Here is a 16,999-nt window from a genome sequence, read left to right on the forward strand (position 1 = left end):
GAGACCCTCCTTGGGATCATTAGCGTGATGGTGGATTTCATATTAAAAGCTGGTAGCTGAGAGTCACAGGGACAGAATTCAACACCTCTAGTGTGGAGCCCTTGCAGGGAATCCATCTTGCAAATTATTTCTTGGACTCTAAAGAATGTCAGAAGTACAGGCCCCTTCATTCGTCTTTGTCCTGTGTTGATTGATCTTTTCTGTTCCACCCTGAAATGTTTTTTCAGGTCATCAATAAATCACAATAGAATGGTCTGGTTTTAAAGACCTCCATTTGCAAAATCAACCTGGAGACTAGGAAGGAGAGAAAAACAACAACAACAACAACAAAAACAACTTTACTTTGCCATTTCCATCTATTGAAGAGATGGACAGTCTCTGGGTCTTCTTGTTAGGAGCGTCCCTTTGCTCTTCCACCCCTGGGGAACTTGGCTCACTCTCTGGAAGGCCCAGAGAGACTCATACCTGCGGGGAGTCCAGCAGGGTCTTCCCATGACCTTCCTGGGTTTTGGTCACTGAGAACAAAGTGAAAGATCCTCCATCTCAGTTCTCCGCACCTTGACTCTGAATTACCAGTGTGTGTCAGCCTAGTACAAATACCAGTAAGCAATGCTTTTATTTTCATTTGCTTTGATGTTTATTCACATTTAATATCAAGTTGTTTAAGTACCCTCATTTGTGTCTCTAGCCCACATGGGAGGAAATGGTATGGGTCACAAAATATCCTTTAGGGAATACAACAGGCAGAGTTCTGATTGTGAATAACCTCCGAGGGCGCTTTTTAGCCACCGGGCAGATAAACACATCCTTTTTGTGCAGGTATTGCAGTTAAATAGAGAATTGTCAACTCTGCTTATCCTGGAGGGACATTTTCAGGATTGATAGTAGGCAAGTGCAATTTAATTGATATGCACTTATTTCTCCCTACCGTTAATATGCATATGCTAATAGGATGATTAGCATTTTAAATTCTTTTTCTTGTGTGCTGTGCCAATTGTATTGTGATAAATGGGTCAGTGTTAAGAGACCTGGGATGGGCCACCACCAGCCTTGGCCATGACTGAATGCTTCATACTCTTCGTGCATCTGTTTCTCATTGCAGCCGCCCCAAACCCTGAGAGTTAGTGCCATCCTCCCATTTTTTCTGTCGAGGAAAATGGTAGTTGTTTCTGTGTTTGCTTTTATCCCAGCTGTGTGGAGGAAGAGCAGGAAGTTTAGAAAGCTGAGCAGTCTTCTCCTGGGCTGCTCGTTTCTTGGAAGCAGTAGTCAGGGAATGTATTTATTTTTGCATCGTGTACTCATTTACATATTTATATATGTACATCTGTTTTATTTATGTTTTATGGCCGCACCTGGCAGTACACAGGGCTTATTCCTGGTTCCACTCTCCAGAATCACTCCTGGAAGTGCTTGGGGGACTGTATTGGGTGCATGTATGTAGTAGCGGGGGATGCAGCAGTGTTGGCCCACGAAAGGCAAGCACTGTGTCCCCTGTCCTATCTCTCTGGCCTCTAGAAATGGAGTTTCACCTCGAGTGGCTCTGACACTGGCCAGGGAGGCCCGTGAAACCACCTTGATAGGCTCTAGTTTCCTGCTTTTTAACCACACACAGTGTGGCCATGAATACATTTTGTCCTAGTGGCTACCATCTGTCATCCGCTGGCTTTAATAAGGACAATAGGGTCCTAAAAGCAGAAAAACAGGGATTGAGGGCAGAAGAAGAAACTCTACTGTAAGGCTGCAGCATCAACTGCTACCCACGTGTCAGGAGCTGGACATCGAAGGCTGCATCTTCAGGGACTGAAGTCTTATTTATGCTATCAATCCACTTGTCTTCACTTATGCTTTACATATCCCATGTATAATTAGTACATTGACACCCCTATCTCCATCAGGCACTCATATGTCTTGTGTAATTAGACAGATCTGCAGCACTCCCTTTGCTCTTTCTCTTGTAACGCCTGATCAGTTCTCCTAAGGAAGCCCCTTTGCAGGTTAGGAGACGGCACTGTTCGGGGAGCGGGCATGCGCACAGAGGTCGGGTTTGACAGACGTGCTTCTCCCACTGTACGGATGTGCTAATGTTCGGTATGGAGTTGGAGCCAGCCCTGCTGGCCCATACATTATGGGCAGTGCCTCTGCGTGGACATAAGGAGCAACAAACTTTCCAGGAATGTGTGTATGTATGTGTGTGTATGTGTGTGTGCGTGCGTGCATGTGCACATGTGTGTGTGCGCGTGAGTGCATGGTGTATGTCTGTGTGCATGTGTGTGCGTGCATGCATGTGTGTGCATGTGCGCATTTGTGTGTGAGCGTGTGTGCACGTACGTATGTGCGCACATGTGTGTATGTGTGTCCACGTGTGTGCGTGCATGTGTGTGCATGTGTGCATGCGCGTGTGCACATGTATGTGAGCATGTGTGCGCACTCGTGTGCGCATGTGTGTGCATGTGTGCGTGTGTGTGTGTGTGCGCGTGTGTGTGTGCGCGTATGTGTGTGCACTCCAGTTCTCTGGATTCTCAGCACAGCCCTACCCGCTGTTCCCGGCAGAGGGGTATGTGGAGTTAAGCCTTCCTCTGGCAGAAGATTGTCACTGGTGGATCCCTTAAGAAATGTGGGGTTGCTGATTTCTGGGCTCCAGAGGCAACACCCCGTACCCACTCACAGTCCCCCAGGCTCTCCTACCCACAGGGTCCTTTTCGAACTTCAGGGAATGTGGGAGCTTCCCTGCAGCTTCTAGTGACCCTGTATCTCATTGTCAAGGGTCCTTTGAGGGCCAATTAGAGGGTGTGGGTGACCCCTCTCTGTCCCCAACGGTGTTCTTCTTTATGCAGCATAACTTCACCTCTTGGCAGATGCTCAGAGGGAGGGAAGCAGGAAGCATCTGGTACCCCCTTCTCATGCCCTTCCTTTCCCCTTTATAGATGTTTCTTGGCCGGTGTTTCCCACTCCTTCCACCACCTCTATCTTGTCCAACTTTCCCTCTGTAAACCTCCAGGATCTAGCGGGCAGATCTGGTTCTCCATCTGCTAAGGGAATATGACTCTGGACAGCCCCTCTTAGGACAATGAGCGGTTTGGCTAACAAGGACGTTGTCACCCCCTGAATTTCTGGATTTCCCAATCAGAAGCTGGATATGTCCATTCTTTCTCTTTCAGTTCCTCTGTATCATTTCTTCTCTGAGTCGCTCTCACACTATCTGTTTCCCATCCACAGATCTCACTGCAGGGGTGGTTGAGCCTCTAGAATCAAAGCAGAAGGGAAATGAGAAGCTTCCCAAATGTGAACCCTATCACCCCAAGATGGATTATTTCCTCCATGATTCTCTAAGTGCTCCGTCTGGATTATTTTTATTCCGTCTCCAAAGCAACTCTGTGAAGCAGGAATGTGTTTCCCAGCGTTTCGTTCATAGCTAAAGAAACCAGCACAGTTTAGAATTCTGGCCAACACTGGCAAATGGAAAACCCAAACAGAAGCCCTGTAACTGTGTCTGTTGTTGCTCCTGGACAAGCTGGGAACCTGTTTTGAGTGCACGGCAGTGAGTGGTGGATCCATACTGTTTGTTCTGCTGTTCCTCCTTGACAAAATGTATCTGTGACTCCCATGCCAGTCCTGGGGTGCAGTCATGGTTTCTCATAGACATGAGCAGTAGGATGAAGAATGCGTGTCCCATGATGTGACCACTCCCAGCTGAGGCTTATAGGCAATGCCTCTCAGACAGTCAGTAAATGCCTTTGGCCATCTTCTTAATGTAGTTTCTCTGCTTTTGTAATGAATTTTTTTGGTGTTTGACTTTTTTGCCACCCCCAGCCCACCTTTGGGGTTAGTCCTGGATCCGGCAGAGGAGAGACCCCTGATATGCTTAGGGGACTGAACCAGGACTGAACCAGGGTCAGCTACTGAGGACTGAACCAGGGTCAGCTGCATGCAAGACAGATGACCTAACTCGGATCCTCTTTGTGGTTTTAATTGGTGCTTTTCAGTCAATATTTCAAGTGGCCCCTGTGCAAAAGAGCTGCCAGGGACCTGATGTGCAGGAAGGCTGTGATATCCTTGGGTGTGTGACTGTGGCATCCTTTGATGTGTCGAAGAGCTTTGTTGAGGGAGGAATTACCATGGCATGAGTCTGGAGCTCAGTCTTGATGTATGGATGTTATGTGAAGTCTTTGCACCGAACTGCCCATAGGAGAGGCAGGTATGATGGTGAAGAGGTCACGGCCAAAGGCTTTCAGAAATCTCCTCCTGTGACCCCTCTCGAGCAGTGATTCAGTTTTTCTGAGTCAGGCTTTGGGGGGCTTTGTAGAAATAGATACCATTCCATGATATATGAGAGTGGGCTCTTGGATTTTCATAGTTATTGAATGGAATGCTTTAGTGGTATTTTAGTACCCACTGAATACTTACTTAAAAGTGTCCTTATCGAAGGGCATTTACTTTCAGGGCAAGGCTGTTCTGCAGGTGTGCAAAGAGGGCCTTTTATAAAGAGGGTAAGAAAATCTTTTTTTGTTGCTTTGGGGTCACACTAAGTTGTGCTCAGAGTTTACTCCTGACTCTGTGCTCAGTGATAACTCCTGGCGGGGCTTAGGGGACCATGTAGGGTGATGGGGATTGAAACTCAGGTCACTATGTGCAATAGCTTACCTGCTGTGCTGTCTCTTCTGCCCAGGCGGTGAAAATTCGTATATTTTTTTCTGAATGTAAAAGGTGGTGAAATATGTACAGCTCAGGACAAATATTTCATATATCTTTTTTGTTGAGTTTCATTTGGGGGCACTTGATTAAGAAAAAACAATAGATTACTGGTTGGGGAGAAGGCAGTAAGGAAGAAAAGAGAAAAGCTAGTTACTGCAGGTGGCATGAACCATGGTGAACAATGCAATGAAGTGTTTACTGGAGCTCAGAGCAGTTTACACACTCAGTGTAGCTGCTATTGTCAGTGTTGTTAATTATATTCTTTGTTTCGTGGGCTTCTTCCTTTCCTTCAGAGAACAGCATTTTTTTTTTTCAGAGTGTGTTTTTTTTCCCTTCCAGAGGAGACCGCAGACATATTTTCAGGCTCTTCTGTGAATCCCCTCAAAATTTGTGGCTTTATTTTGTACTTTCATTTTGACGATAATCTTAAAATAATAATTATATACTGGTTCCCTCTTATAACAGAGGCTGCTTCACAATATAATTGTCTGAGTTTCCTGCCATCTTTTAAAGGCATACTCCTCCAAAGAGCTACAGGCTAGAAAGGGTAAAACAATTGAGCCAGGGGAGGTGGAGCTTGTGACATAGTACCTTGATTAAGACTTTTGCATTGCATGTGGCTGACCCCAGAATACCACAACACGTGGTTCTGGCACAGCCAGAAGTGACTTCTGAACACAGAGCTGGGAATAGCCACTGAGCATTGCCAGGTGTGGCCCGACCCTACCCAACCCAAACATAGACTTACAAAACCTGAATACTCTTCATTTGAGGACAAGAGATTTGAACCCTTATTGTAGGGGAAATGATACCCTAGGTTGGGTTGAGGAAGACGGTTTGAGTTCGTGGAGCTTGAGCTTTTCAAATCAAGAGGATATTAGTTTCAGAGCTTGTCCTGTATTTATGTTTTGAAAGGCAATTTAATCTCTGCAAAATAACCTCATCTGTTATGTGAAATTAATGCTGTTAATTTGAATTTTATGGGCTTTATTGTTATTGTGTTCTGTGTGTTGTTCTGTGTTGGTCTCATTGTTGATTCAGAGCTAAGGCATATGGATTTGTTTCCAGTTTTCAGCTGTGCGTTGCCAAGTAACAGTATAGTAAAAATTTAGTTTGTGTAGAAGGAGTACACTTTTTTTTCCATATTAAAGAACACCATTTGCACGATTCAACTTGGCAAAGTACTGTCCTGGATTCAAAGAGTCATAAACTGAGCTGCTAAGAGTCACTGAGTCCAACTGTCTATTGTATGAGATGGACACAGAGTAGGCTACGAGCATCCAAGCTTAACCAGCAGGCTGGGTCCTTGGCCCAGGTCATGCTTCTTAAATTGGTACTGGGCCCAGCTATGCGCTCCCCCATCCAGATGTGAGCTGAGGCAGATGAATGGTGCAGAGGCAGGCGCCACACGACTCCTCAGAGAGTTCCCTATGCTGTCCTGACTCAGTCTGGGGAACAGCTTGTATGACAGGTCCAGCTGTGGGGAGAGTGGGCTGGTTTTGCAACATTCGCTTGTGATGACCAGTGAGCAGTGGTGAGAGGAAACCCCGCCCCTCTCAGCTTCCACCTTGAACTTTGCTTACCTATTAGCCTCTGAGAAAAACAACATAACTCTAAAGACACGTGAACTCAGAGCCTGTGTGCTTTTCTGCTGGGTCTGTGTTCAGGCTCGAGCTTCCCACCCTTGACAGGGCTAACTCCCAAGTCTCAGGAGCATCTGCGAGGAAACAGTGCTCAGTTTGGATTATAAATTTCGGGGAAAGACTTCCATGGTGGGGTGATCGTTCTGTGGAATTTCTGTTGCCACAAAGCTGATTTCTACAATCTTATGGCAGCTAAACCCAGCAGAGATTTATTATCTGTTTCCTGGGGTCATCGTTCTGAACATGTGGGAGTTAGATGCACCCCCCTCCTCCCACCAACCCTGCGAGGGTCACAGAGTGACCGTGTGCTGACCAAGCCATCACCTTGTACTCTCACCTCGTCTCAGTCCTTTTCCGCATATGTGGGTGTGGGTGAAATTCATTTCCTCACAGCTGCAGAACTCCCTGCCAGACCTGCTTGCAGTGACTGGCCTCCCAAGGCCAGGAGGAAGAGTGGCCCGTCCGGTGGACAGGAAAGCTTTTAGACAGCTCACCTATTTATGTCAGGCCCACCCAGGATAACTGCCAGGGTGATTAATTTAAGGTCTGCTACAGCGACTCTAATTCCTGCTGCAAAATCCCCTTGTTCTTGCCAGTTTTAAGTCATTTGAGTAAGTTCTTTGCTTCGTACGTGTTTGCTGCCTGACGGGCTGTAAGTCAGCCTTTCTGTAAAAATGATAAAGTCACAAAAACTGGAGAGATGTTCATTTAATAGGACACAGTGAAACAGGGAAAATTAATCACAAATTAAAAATATCTTGCTTTTCTTTCTTGGCCAGTGATTCCCCTTCATTCTGAGAGGCGTTAGTTTCCAAGCATGAGGCTGGATGTTTACAACTGAGCTTTTATATTGTGTCCAGAGAGCCTTTGGCACTGTTTGTTCCTAGTAAATTGTCCTTGGACATATATTCCCAAATTCCCTGAAAATGAGGGTTCAACTCTGTGCCTTCTAGGTCCTACACCAATTCCTTCTCCATCATTGTGTGCTTCAAAATAAAAAAACAACTCTTTTTTTTGACTTTTTGGGTCACACCAGTGATGCTCAGGGGTTATTCCGGGCTTGCCACTCAGGAATGACTCCTGGTGGTGCTGAGGGGACCATATGGGATGATGGGGATCGAACCCAGGTTGACTGTGTGCAAGGTAAACACCTTCTCCACTGTGCCGTTGCTCTAGCCCCAAGAAGAACAACTCTTGAGGCAAATGTCATAATCTGTCAGCTAAGTGAAGTTGGTGTTCCTAACTAGGAGAAATACCAACTCCTGGCAGGAAGATAATTTGCTAAGGGAAAGCACTTGGCTTGCATCTGGCTGTCCCAGGTTTCATCTCTGGCACTGTATATGGTGCTGTGAGCTGTTCCCGAGAGATACTTGACTGCAGAAAGAGGAGTAAACCCCAAGCACACCAGGTGTGGCAGCTCCCCTTCTCCCCATAAGAAATGCTAACTTCTATGCCTATTATTTTCACATTAGATCCAGCATCTGCTGGAGAAATTTGGCACGGATGGCATGTGAGAGCAAGCTGTTATTGTTTCATCTAAATTAGCTAAAGAGTTGATAATTAATGTTCCTGAAGACTGTTGTGAATTGCCAAATGTCTCTTATACTTGCTAAGGGTCCGTACATTTTTGGTTTTGATGGGTGGGGAGAATGATTGTGCTCCGCTGTGGGTTTGCAAGCTGCCATGCTAGCATTTCCTAGGATGGCATAAAGCCTGGCTACCCACTCTGGTATATCACACTTGTCTTCAGTGATTGCAATATTGTCTATCAGGTCGATTTAGGTAGTAGTTATCATTCTTGATTTAATGTTGGTGGGAGGGGTCAGACTATATCCGGTTTTGCTTAGGGAATGCCTTTGCTCTGTGCTTGGGAATTACTTCTGGTGAGATTCAGAGACTGCACAGTGCTGAGGATGGAGCAGGGCTCAACTCCGTGCGAGACAAGCTCCTTAACCCTTGTTCTATCTCTCCAGACCCTCATTCTCTATTATAAGACTGTCAGGCCTACTTATCACGAACTATATGAAGCACGTTTGAAGCCAAGCTGTCACTTCAAACTATCAATAGTTACTGTTTTTATCCTTTGGGGTGAAATTGTCTCATGGTGATGAAATTGTCTCATGGTGAAGGAGTTATATGGATAAAGTATTTGTGGCAAAAGCCAGACCAACTTGGAGTGAAACATTTCTGGAGAATCTAGCAGATGGCACCTTGGTAGAATAAAGTTGAGCAGAAGCCAGTCACAGGTTCTGGGTACTTTGGAAGGGGTGGATATCGCCAGTAGCTGGACTCGCTTCACCCACTCAGTTTTCTGTCTACGGGCTGGGTGGCTCGTCAAAATAGAACTTTCCTTCTGAAAGCTCATAGACTGACAAGATCTAGGAGATCTTGAGATCTCAAGATCAATGAGATCAAGCCTGGTACTGATGACAACCTCTCCCCCCCGGCCCACTTTCTCAATTTCCTATAAAAATGGAGCTGGAGAGGGGCCCCCTGGAGCTTCCTGTACATGGTGCCCTGCAGAAGGCCTTTCCATAATCCCAGCACAATCCACATAAATTGCCCCTATAAGCAACTAGCTAGTGGCAGTGGGGCACAAGAAATTTATATAGCAGGTACCATGAATGTTTCTTAAAGACATTGGCACTGAACTCATTAGGCGTGTTACTGTATTTGTAGATTTTCAAGTGACTTTTTTTTTTTGGATAGGGGAGCTACATCTGGCAATGCTTAGCTCCTGGCTCTGTGAACAGGGATCATTCCTAGTAGGGCAACCACATGGGGTTCTGGGGATTGAACCCAGGTCAGCCATGCTCAAACAAGCAATTTACATGGTGTACTATCGCCCCAAGACATCACGTGACATTTTAAGCAATATTTATGTGTACACTTTTATTCAAAGTAGAAACTCAGTGCTCAGGAGAGAGGGATTAAAGAGAGCAGAAGTTTTTTTTTCATAGTTATTATCCTTAGCACTATTGACTTTTTGAGCCTGATAACTCCTTTTAGTGGGAGATTTTTCTTCTGAGCATTGTAAGATGTCATACATCGACCCCACTCCCAACCTGCTGTGACATCTCCACATGCGATTTTTCCAGAAACACCCATGAGAATGCAAGCCTTGCTCAGCAAAAATTGATTGTTCTAGAAAAAGCACTGTGTTTGCTTTTTCTATTTTTTTTTTTTTTAACATAGCACTATAGCACTGTACTTCCATTGTTCATCAATTTGCTCGACCGGGCCCAGTGACGTCTCCATTGTGAAACTTGCTGTTACTGTGTTTGGCATATCGAATACGTCCTGGGGAGCTTGCCAGGCTTTGCTGTGCGGGCGAGATACTCTCGGTAGCTTGCCGGGCTCTCAGAGAGGGGCGGAAGAATTGAACTCTGGTCGGCCAGGTCGGCTGTGCGCAAGGCAAATGTCCTACTGCTCTCTTCATGGTTATTGCAATGACAAGGGACCACATACATGCTTGACTGTGCTCACAGATTGGTTGTGACCTTTTTCTGGGCTTGCACCCCTGACTAGGTGATTGCATATTCATTCCCAGCACCTCGAAATGGCTGCACACTCCTAGTTCAGATACTTGCCCGAGTGTCTCTCCTTAAATCATGGGACTCAAACGTACTCTGCTTGTCATGTTTGCCAGAGGTCACACTGCTATCTTTGATGTTTGCACACCTTTTAGTTGCTGTGTTTCACTGAAGATCACATGCTTGGTTGAAGTGCCTGGAATCCCAGACAGTAGTTACTAGGACCCATGCTTGGCGTATGTGGGTGGTGTTGGGGATCAGACTTGCAATAGGCACTCAGAGAGCCCGGCAAGCTATCGAGAGTATCTTGCCCACACGGGAAAGCCTGGCAAACTACCTGTGGTGTATTCAATATGCCAAAAAACAGAAACAACAAGTCTCGCAATTTGTTGTGAGATGTTACTGGTGCCTGTTCGAGCAAATCTATGAACAATGGGAGGACAGTGCTACTGTGCTACAGTGGAAAATATTTTCAATTTTTTTTATGAAGCCAGCATTAATTTTACATTGCATCAGATAATCAGGCAAACATATTTGGGTTTTAGACATACAATATTTTAGCATGGATCCATCAGTGTCAGCTTCTTTCCACCAGTGTCCCCAGATTCCCCCCGCCCCATCTACTCCTTAGCAGCCTGGCAGGCACTTTTTGTCCTCAAATCATTCCCCCATCCCATTCTGTGCGCATTGTTCATTTTTTAAAGTAACCCAACAAACATTGATTTGGTATTTTAGAAGCTGATACAGTTCTTTGCGGCCAGCAGATTCTTGCTCCCTGGATAATACCCAACTTTTAGATCCACTTTACTTCTTTTTCTGGGAAATGTGTAGTTTATGGTGCAAATAAAACAGTATTTGTTTTTCCCACATGTACAGTCTTATTCACGTGTATGCCTAAATGCGATTACGTTCCCCTATTTGACTCTGTTTTATAATCTTGCTGAGTTTATAGTCAATCCATGTTATGATAGGGTTACTTTGACATGGGTTAGATATGGCGTACGGCACAAAACCAAAGAAACTCCATTCTTGATATGATGGCTTATTTTTTTTGTTCTGAAACATGTAATGTACTTGGTATGGGCCAGAGTTGAGGCAGGGTCCAGTTCCAAAATTATAAAGCTTAAACTCCATTTTCTCTAGGCAAAGGCAGCTCAAGCATCTCATCCGACGTGAGTTCAAGTACAGATCACACACCGACTCAAGCCCAGAAGAATGTGGCGACCAGTGAAGGTAGGCATCTGGGCTTCATTATCTCTTTCCCTTGCTTCACAGTGCTGGCTATATTTGGAAGACAAATAGAATGTGTGTGTGTGTGTGTGTGTGTGCGCATGTGTGTGTGTGTTAGCTCTATTCTGAGTGGGGGCCTTTGAGAGTCTTAAAAAGGAGAAAGCAGAATTGTCCAGATCCTTCCCTCCTTCCCTTACTCTCTCCCTCTTTCCCTCTTTTCCTCCGTCCCTCCCTACTTCTTTTCCACCTTCCCTTCATGTCTCCCTCCCTTCCATTCTTTCGTTGTTTCCTTGGGGTTTACTTAGTGTCTCCATTATGGCTGTTGCTTTGTGAAAATGCAATCAGCCAACTTTTATGAAGTCTTAATGGATTTATTATATATTTTGTTCTTCAGTATAGAGTTATTATTGTGAAATCTTCAGACTGTCATTGGCACTCCTGCAAAAATGAGTCATACCTGGCATTCAGAATTTCTGGCAATGGGATGCTCACAGTTATGCAGTTTGTAGAAATTGAATGAGCTCTGGTGTTTGGAAGTAGAAAAAGAGGCGGACTTGATTAATTAACGAGTAAGTGAAAAGTCCTGCCCATCAGAATAAAGTTTGGCTTCACGGATATTCTCGATGAAGAATTGGACTATATCTATTAATGTGTGTCAGAATTCAACTGCCAAGTTGTTCTTTTGATTTTTGAGTGTGGAAGTTATTGTTTCTCTGGTGGTTGTAGTAGACGCCTAATCAAATGATGGAATCAGCTCTCTTTTACTGTAATGTTCAATATGATTTATATCCCTTCCTTTTGGAAGACTAGTTCTTTTGAATGTTCATGATGGTTTGGTGTAAGGTAACAAAGCTATTTGCAATGAAAGATTTTTTATGACCTACTTGTTAGTGGACTTTTATACCAGTGTATGAAGCCCACTTTCCTTAAGTGTTATGGAAGCTCATTTAAGTCATGGATTTAGAGGAACACAGTACTGGGGAACATTCAAAAGCCTGGTGTTGGCATCTCAGCTACTTGGTGATTCTTTATCTGCATTGTAGTTTATGTCCTTATGATGACTTTGCAGAACATCTGCCCTTTGGGCACTATTTTTGATGTGTTATGCTTTCAGGTCACATAGGATTATGTTTTTCGGGTTAATTATTCTGAGATGGATGTATAAATAGCTTTGACAACTATTTTATGTTCCCTTGTGTTTAATGCTTTAACATTGTTTTAGCAACATAGTAAGGTAGATAGACAGAGGTAGTCTCATCTGTGCAGTGAAGCACTAGGTAGCAATTCAATTTTAATTTTCTTCCTGTTAATTCAAATATGGACATTAGATCATTCTTGAAATTCAGTTAAGGTAATGTGAAAATGGGCTAAATTGATTCTAGACATTTGCTTTTGAGATTTCTTCCATCCTTATGAGCCCAAGTGGAAATTACTTCAATTTAATTTACTTATGATCCTCTCTGATCACAAATCCAGGCTTTGCAAGATGATCTCTTCTTTACACCATTATTTTACAATTACCCTTGTCATGGTATAATATGAGTGGCAGTGAAACCAGAAAGTTAAAAATGTGTTAAATAACCACATGGTGTTAGCCTAGCTGGGTTTCTCTAATTCTTTTTCTCCATCTCTTTAAAAAAAATAGAAAATATACAATATCTGAGCTTTGTTGCATTGGTTGGGAGACTGTATTATGGGAATTTGTGATTTAAAAATGTCTGCTTTTTCATTTTCATTTTATTTTTTCCCTTTAAAAGGAAAGATTATTTGGTTACATACCCAGCCAATGTTGTATACATTTTTATTACAATGCATTTTCTATCATTCTCAGGGCATACTCAGGAAAGAAAAATGGGGAAATGTGTGGTTTATATGAAACAGAATTTTTAACAACTGGGCTAAATTAACATGGAACCCCCCTCCCCCAACTCCTAAGAGGAAGAAATCCATCGCTATGAACAATATTCTTTGCTTTTAAGTTTCTGAGAACTTTAAAAAACATTTGTTTTGCTTTTTTGTCCAGATCCAGTTTGCTACTGCTATTTTAGTCTATGAAAAGGATATATATGAAGTTAGGTATAGGTGTTAGCTTTGTGAAAATGTGTTGCAGGGATGTTTGCTGCATAATTGGTGTCATATCATCAGTCTGAGTTTTCAAGCTGGAAGCTCAGAGCAGGCGCTAATTTTCTCCATGTGTAAGCATGACTGTGGAGCCCGCTGCTCACGTGGGCACAGTGTTCTCTCACCAGCTTTGGGAGGAAGTTGCAGAGAGCTTGCCCATTCCTCTGTCCAGAAAACACCCAGACCCTTGGTCAGCAGCTGGTGTCGCAGGAAACGGAGGGGCAGTGCTTTGTGCATAAGCTGCACAGCAGCACATTTTTGGGGTTTATTTATTCATTTATTTGATTTTTGGGGCCATATCCAGTGGTGCTTAGGGCTCACTCCTGGCTCTGTACTCAGGGCTCACTCCTGGATATGTGTTCTCAGGGTTCATTCCTGGCTCTGTTTTCAGGACTAACTCCTGGACCTGTGCTCAAGGCTGGCACCTGGCTCTGTGCTCAGGGCTCACTCCTGGCCCTATGCTCAGGGTTCACTCCTGGTCCTGTGCTCAGGGATCACTCCTAGACCTGTGCTCAGGACTTACTCCTGGTAGGTCTCAGGGGACTGTATGAGGTACTGGTGATCAATCAATCCTGATTGATCACATGCCAGGCAAAGACTCTAGTCACTGTTCTGTCTCTTTGACCGAGAAAAACACATTATTTTCAAATGCCCTCTCTAATCTTCCTCACTCTGCTTTCTAAAATTATGCCTTACCTCTAATGTTAAGAAATGACTACATTTGTGGTATAACTGTCTTCCCAGAAGCTGTTTTATTATGGTTATTTTCCTCACTTCCTGGATCCTCTCAACAATTTTCACTGCAGAATTCACCCATATTGTTTGTCTTTAAGGAGCACAATCAGATCCTTAGTTGAAAGGCCCGATTGGTCATTATTTCTGAAAATGGAATGAATGGTAGAGGAGAACACTCCTTTTTTTCCTGCATCTTTTGGAAGCGATGATCATACCTGCAACAATGGAGTAAACCATTTTTGCATTAGTGTTAGACTTTATTCTACTGATCTTCTTGAGTGGGTTGTTGTTGTTGTTGTGTGTGGTGTTTTTAATGGCACAGTATTGCTTCTTACTAAGAACTTGCTGGTAACTACTCATGGCAATGCATTCTGTCAGATCAGTTGCAGAGTGTGAAGCAGAGGAAGGGACGGGCATGCCTATACATCCATGTAACCGGGGTTGGTGCTGGGGCTGGGGAGAAACTAAAACAGACAAGGGGTGTCTTACCCAGGGAGAAGGTAAGTGTTCTGAAATTGGATGGTAGCTGCTCTAAGAATTACTGAATTGAAGATGTCCAAAAGAATGTTGGGAGAGCTCCTACTTAGGTAGGGCTTACAGACATGCATCTACATGACCTTGGCTATTTTACTTTTGGAAAATGCTGACTCAACACGAGGAGAAACTCATAAACTATGGGAAAAACAGATAAGAGAATGCATATTGGCTAGTATAATGCACAGGACCGATGGTTGGAAGATTCCTTTGCAATGCTCTGAGGGCCAGAACTGGCTCAGGAGCCACCATCTGGTGTCTCTGGAGCAAATATGTGTTTATATAGTCCAGCGTGTGGAAACTGATCAGTACTGATTCATCATCACGTTCTCCCATGAAGCTCTGGGTGGAGGTCCACAGATTCTCCAGACATTATCCTCTGGGAAAGATTTTCCTGGATAAAATTTTTGAAAGTTGTTTTAAAAAATTTTCTCTGGCCATAGCTGAGATTTGAATAGTCTAGTTAGTTTTTCAGTTGCAATGCTTTAACTTGCAATGGAGCAAATGGAATAAGCAACGGAGTAAACAGTTTTTGTATTAGAATTAGACTTTATTCTGCTGACCTCCCGGAGGAGGGTAATGGTGGTGGCGGTAGTTACTTAGGCATCGTATTTATTTGCAATAAGAATCTGTTTCTTTTCTCTTGAATTCTTGTCTTCTTGCTGTCTGTCTAATGTTCTAGCAAATCTACTTTGGGCCACAGAGCTTTTCCGAAGTGCTGGCGTACAGTTTGGTTCTCATTCAAGAAGGAATGGTCTCATTGGCCTGATGGTAGTTCTCTGTCCCCAGATCCCTTGCAAAACCTTTGCCCATAATAATTTTATGACTGTGTCACCACACCCCATTTAAAAAATTGGCAGCCAGCCACACTTTCTCCTTGATAAGCTGTATAGGCTTTCTTTAAAGCTCATTATTTTTATTGTGACAGTTTAAGTTCCTGATTTCCGGACACTGTAGGGGGTTTGGGTTCAAGTGGAGATAGTTGGAAACTTTCCATTTTGCCTAACAAATTCTGCATTCCGACATTATAAGCCACAGCCTAATTCTTTCCAGTTGTGTTACTAGTCTTTCTTCTCTCTCTCTCTCTCTCTCTCTCTCTCTCTCTCTCTCTCTCTCTCTCTTCTCTCCCAGTGTTTGTCAGCCATGTTGTAGTTTTTCTTGTACTGGAAAGAATGACTTTTGACTCCTATTTGTTGAAGTCACATTCAGCCCATGGTTAGAGTAGAGAATGCATCAATCAGCCTTGAGCTAGATCAGTTGGATTAGTTTAGGCCATGACACAGATTCTTTCACACAGCAGAATGTATAAGGATATCATTTTAAGGGCGGGGGGAGGGGTAAGTTAGAATTTCTTCAAATTGCTTGGAGACGGTTCAAAGGCAGAATTTAATTTGGTGATGAGGAGTCAAACTTCACTGAATTTCATTTTAAGCAAATTCAAGTTTAGCCAGTGAACTCACCAATGGCACAATTTATAGATGTGACGGCCGACTTCTAATGATCAGTTATTGAACCAGACAACCATGGAATAATAGGAATTTGAGAGCTACAGAAGGCCTTGTCAATTTTCTGATTGAGTATGCTCATTTTGTAAAGTAAACTTGAAGCAGAGATAAATGGAGATATTTGCTCAAGATTATGCACTTAATAAATTATTGAGCAGCAGCAGTTGGGCATGGCACTGTTTGGGAACAGGAAGGCCAAATCAGTGGGGGAGAGGCTCAGGGAAGCATAACAACCTTAAAAAACAATCTATTGCCTTTGAAACATGAAGGTATTTCTTTTTCTTCCTTCCTTTCTTTCTTTCTTTCTTTCCTTCTTTCTTTCCTTCTTTCTTTATTTTTGCCTGCTTGATTTCTAGTTCTGTTGAGCAGAAGTAGAGGCAGACAGTTAATAAGTGTTTTATGGTTGTTAGATTAACGAGCCTAACTTGAGCAGTATTTCCAATGGGAGATGAAGAATGATTTCAAATGATAAAAATTTTCTTAGCCTGTTTGAAGTTTCTTTTTTTTTTTTTAATTTTGTTTGGAGTTTCTTAGCTCATTATATGTAGATATAACTCTAATGAGTTAAAGGTAGTGTTTATTAGAATCAGAATTAGATATTGGATATTAGAATAGGCTTTCTGCAGATTTGCTTTGTGAAATTGCTCTTATAATTAAGTCCCCCAAAGAAGTTCATTTTAAAATGTTTCATTTCTGCCATGTGAAATGAGTTGATTTATGAAGAATTTCTGATGATACTCTTTTCATGGAACCTAAAATCGCCAGTTTATTTATACAGTCATGGGTTCTCATGTTTTCATTGCCCAAATTAGACCAATTCTAAAGAGTTATTTTGAAAATACCCAAACATCTGGCTTTGTTTTTATTCTCTTTGTCTTCCTTGTATTATCTTCTTTCTACTTCTTGGGTATACTTCTAAAATAAAATTCACATGAGTCACTTGGGAAGAGAACAATATGCTTTTAAATAAAGGTGGGTTCTATTTCCCAAAAACCTTTTTGACTAT

The 16,999-nt window shown here is 43.2% G+C and overlaps 1 protein-coding gene across 2 annotated transcripts in view; it reads left to right on the top strand.

The window, feature by feature from the left end:
• Positions 1 to 16,999, top strand: part of FBXL7 (F-box and leucine rich repeat protein 7) — a 454,679-nt gene that overhangs the window by 114,206 nt on the left and 323,474 nt on the right. Inside the window, exon 2 of one of the 2 annotated variants that reach the window (XM_056108969.1) lies at positions 11,012 to 11,101. The exons of the other annotated variant lie outside the window; for it this stretch is intronic. Within the exon in view, the coding sequence (XP_055964944.1) occupies positions 11,012 to 11,101 (90 nt within the window). The remainder of the gene's footprint in view (positions 1 to 11,011; positions 11,102 to 16,999) is intronic. 2 annotated transcript variants of the gene reach the window in all.

This window comes from Sorex fumeus, unplaced genomic scaffold, assembly GCF_029834395.1.
Source record: "Sorex fumeus unplaced genomic scaffold, SorFum_2.1 ptg000240l, whole genome shotgun sequence".
Taxonomy (NCBI): Eukaryota; Metazoa; Chordata; class Mammalia; order Eulipotyphla; family Soricidae; genus Sorex; species Sorex fumeus.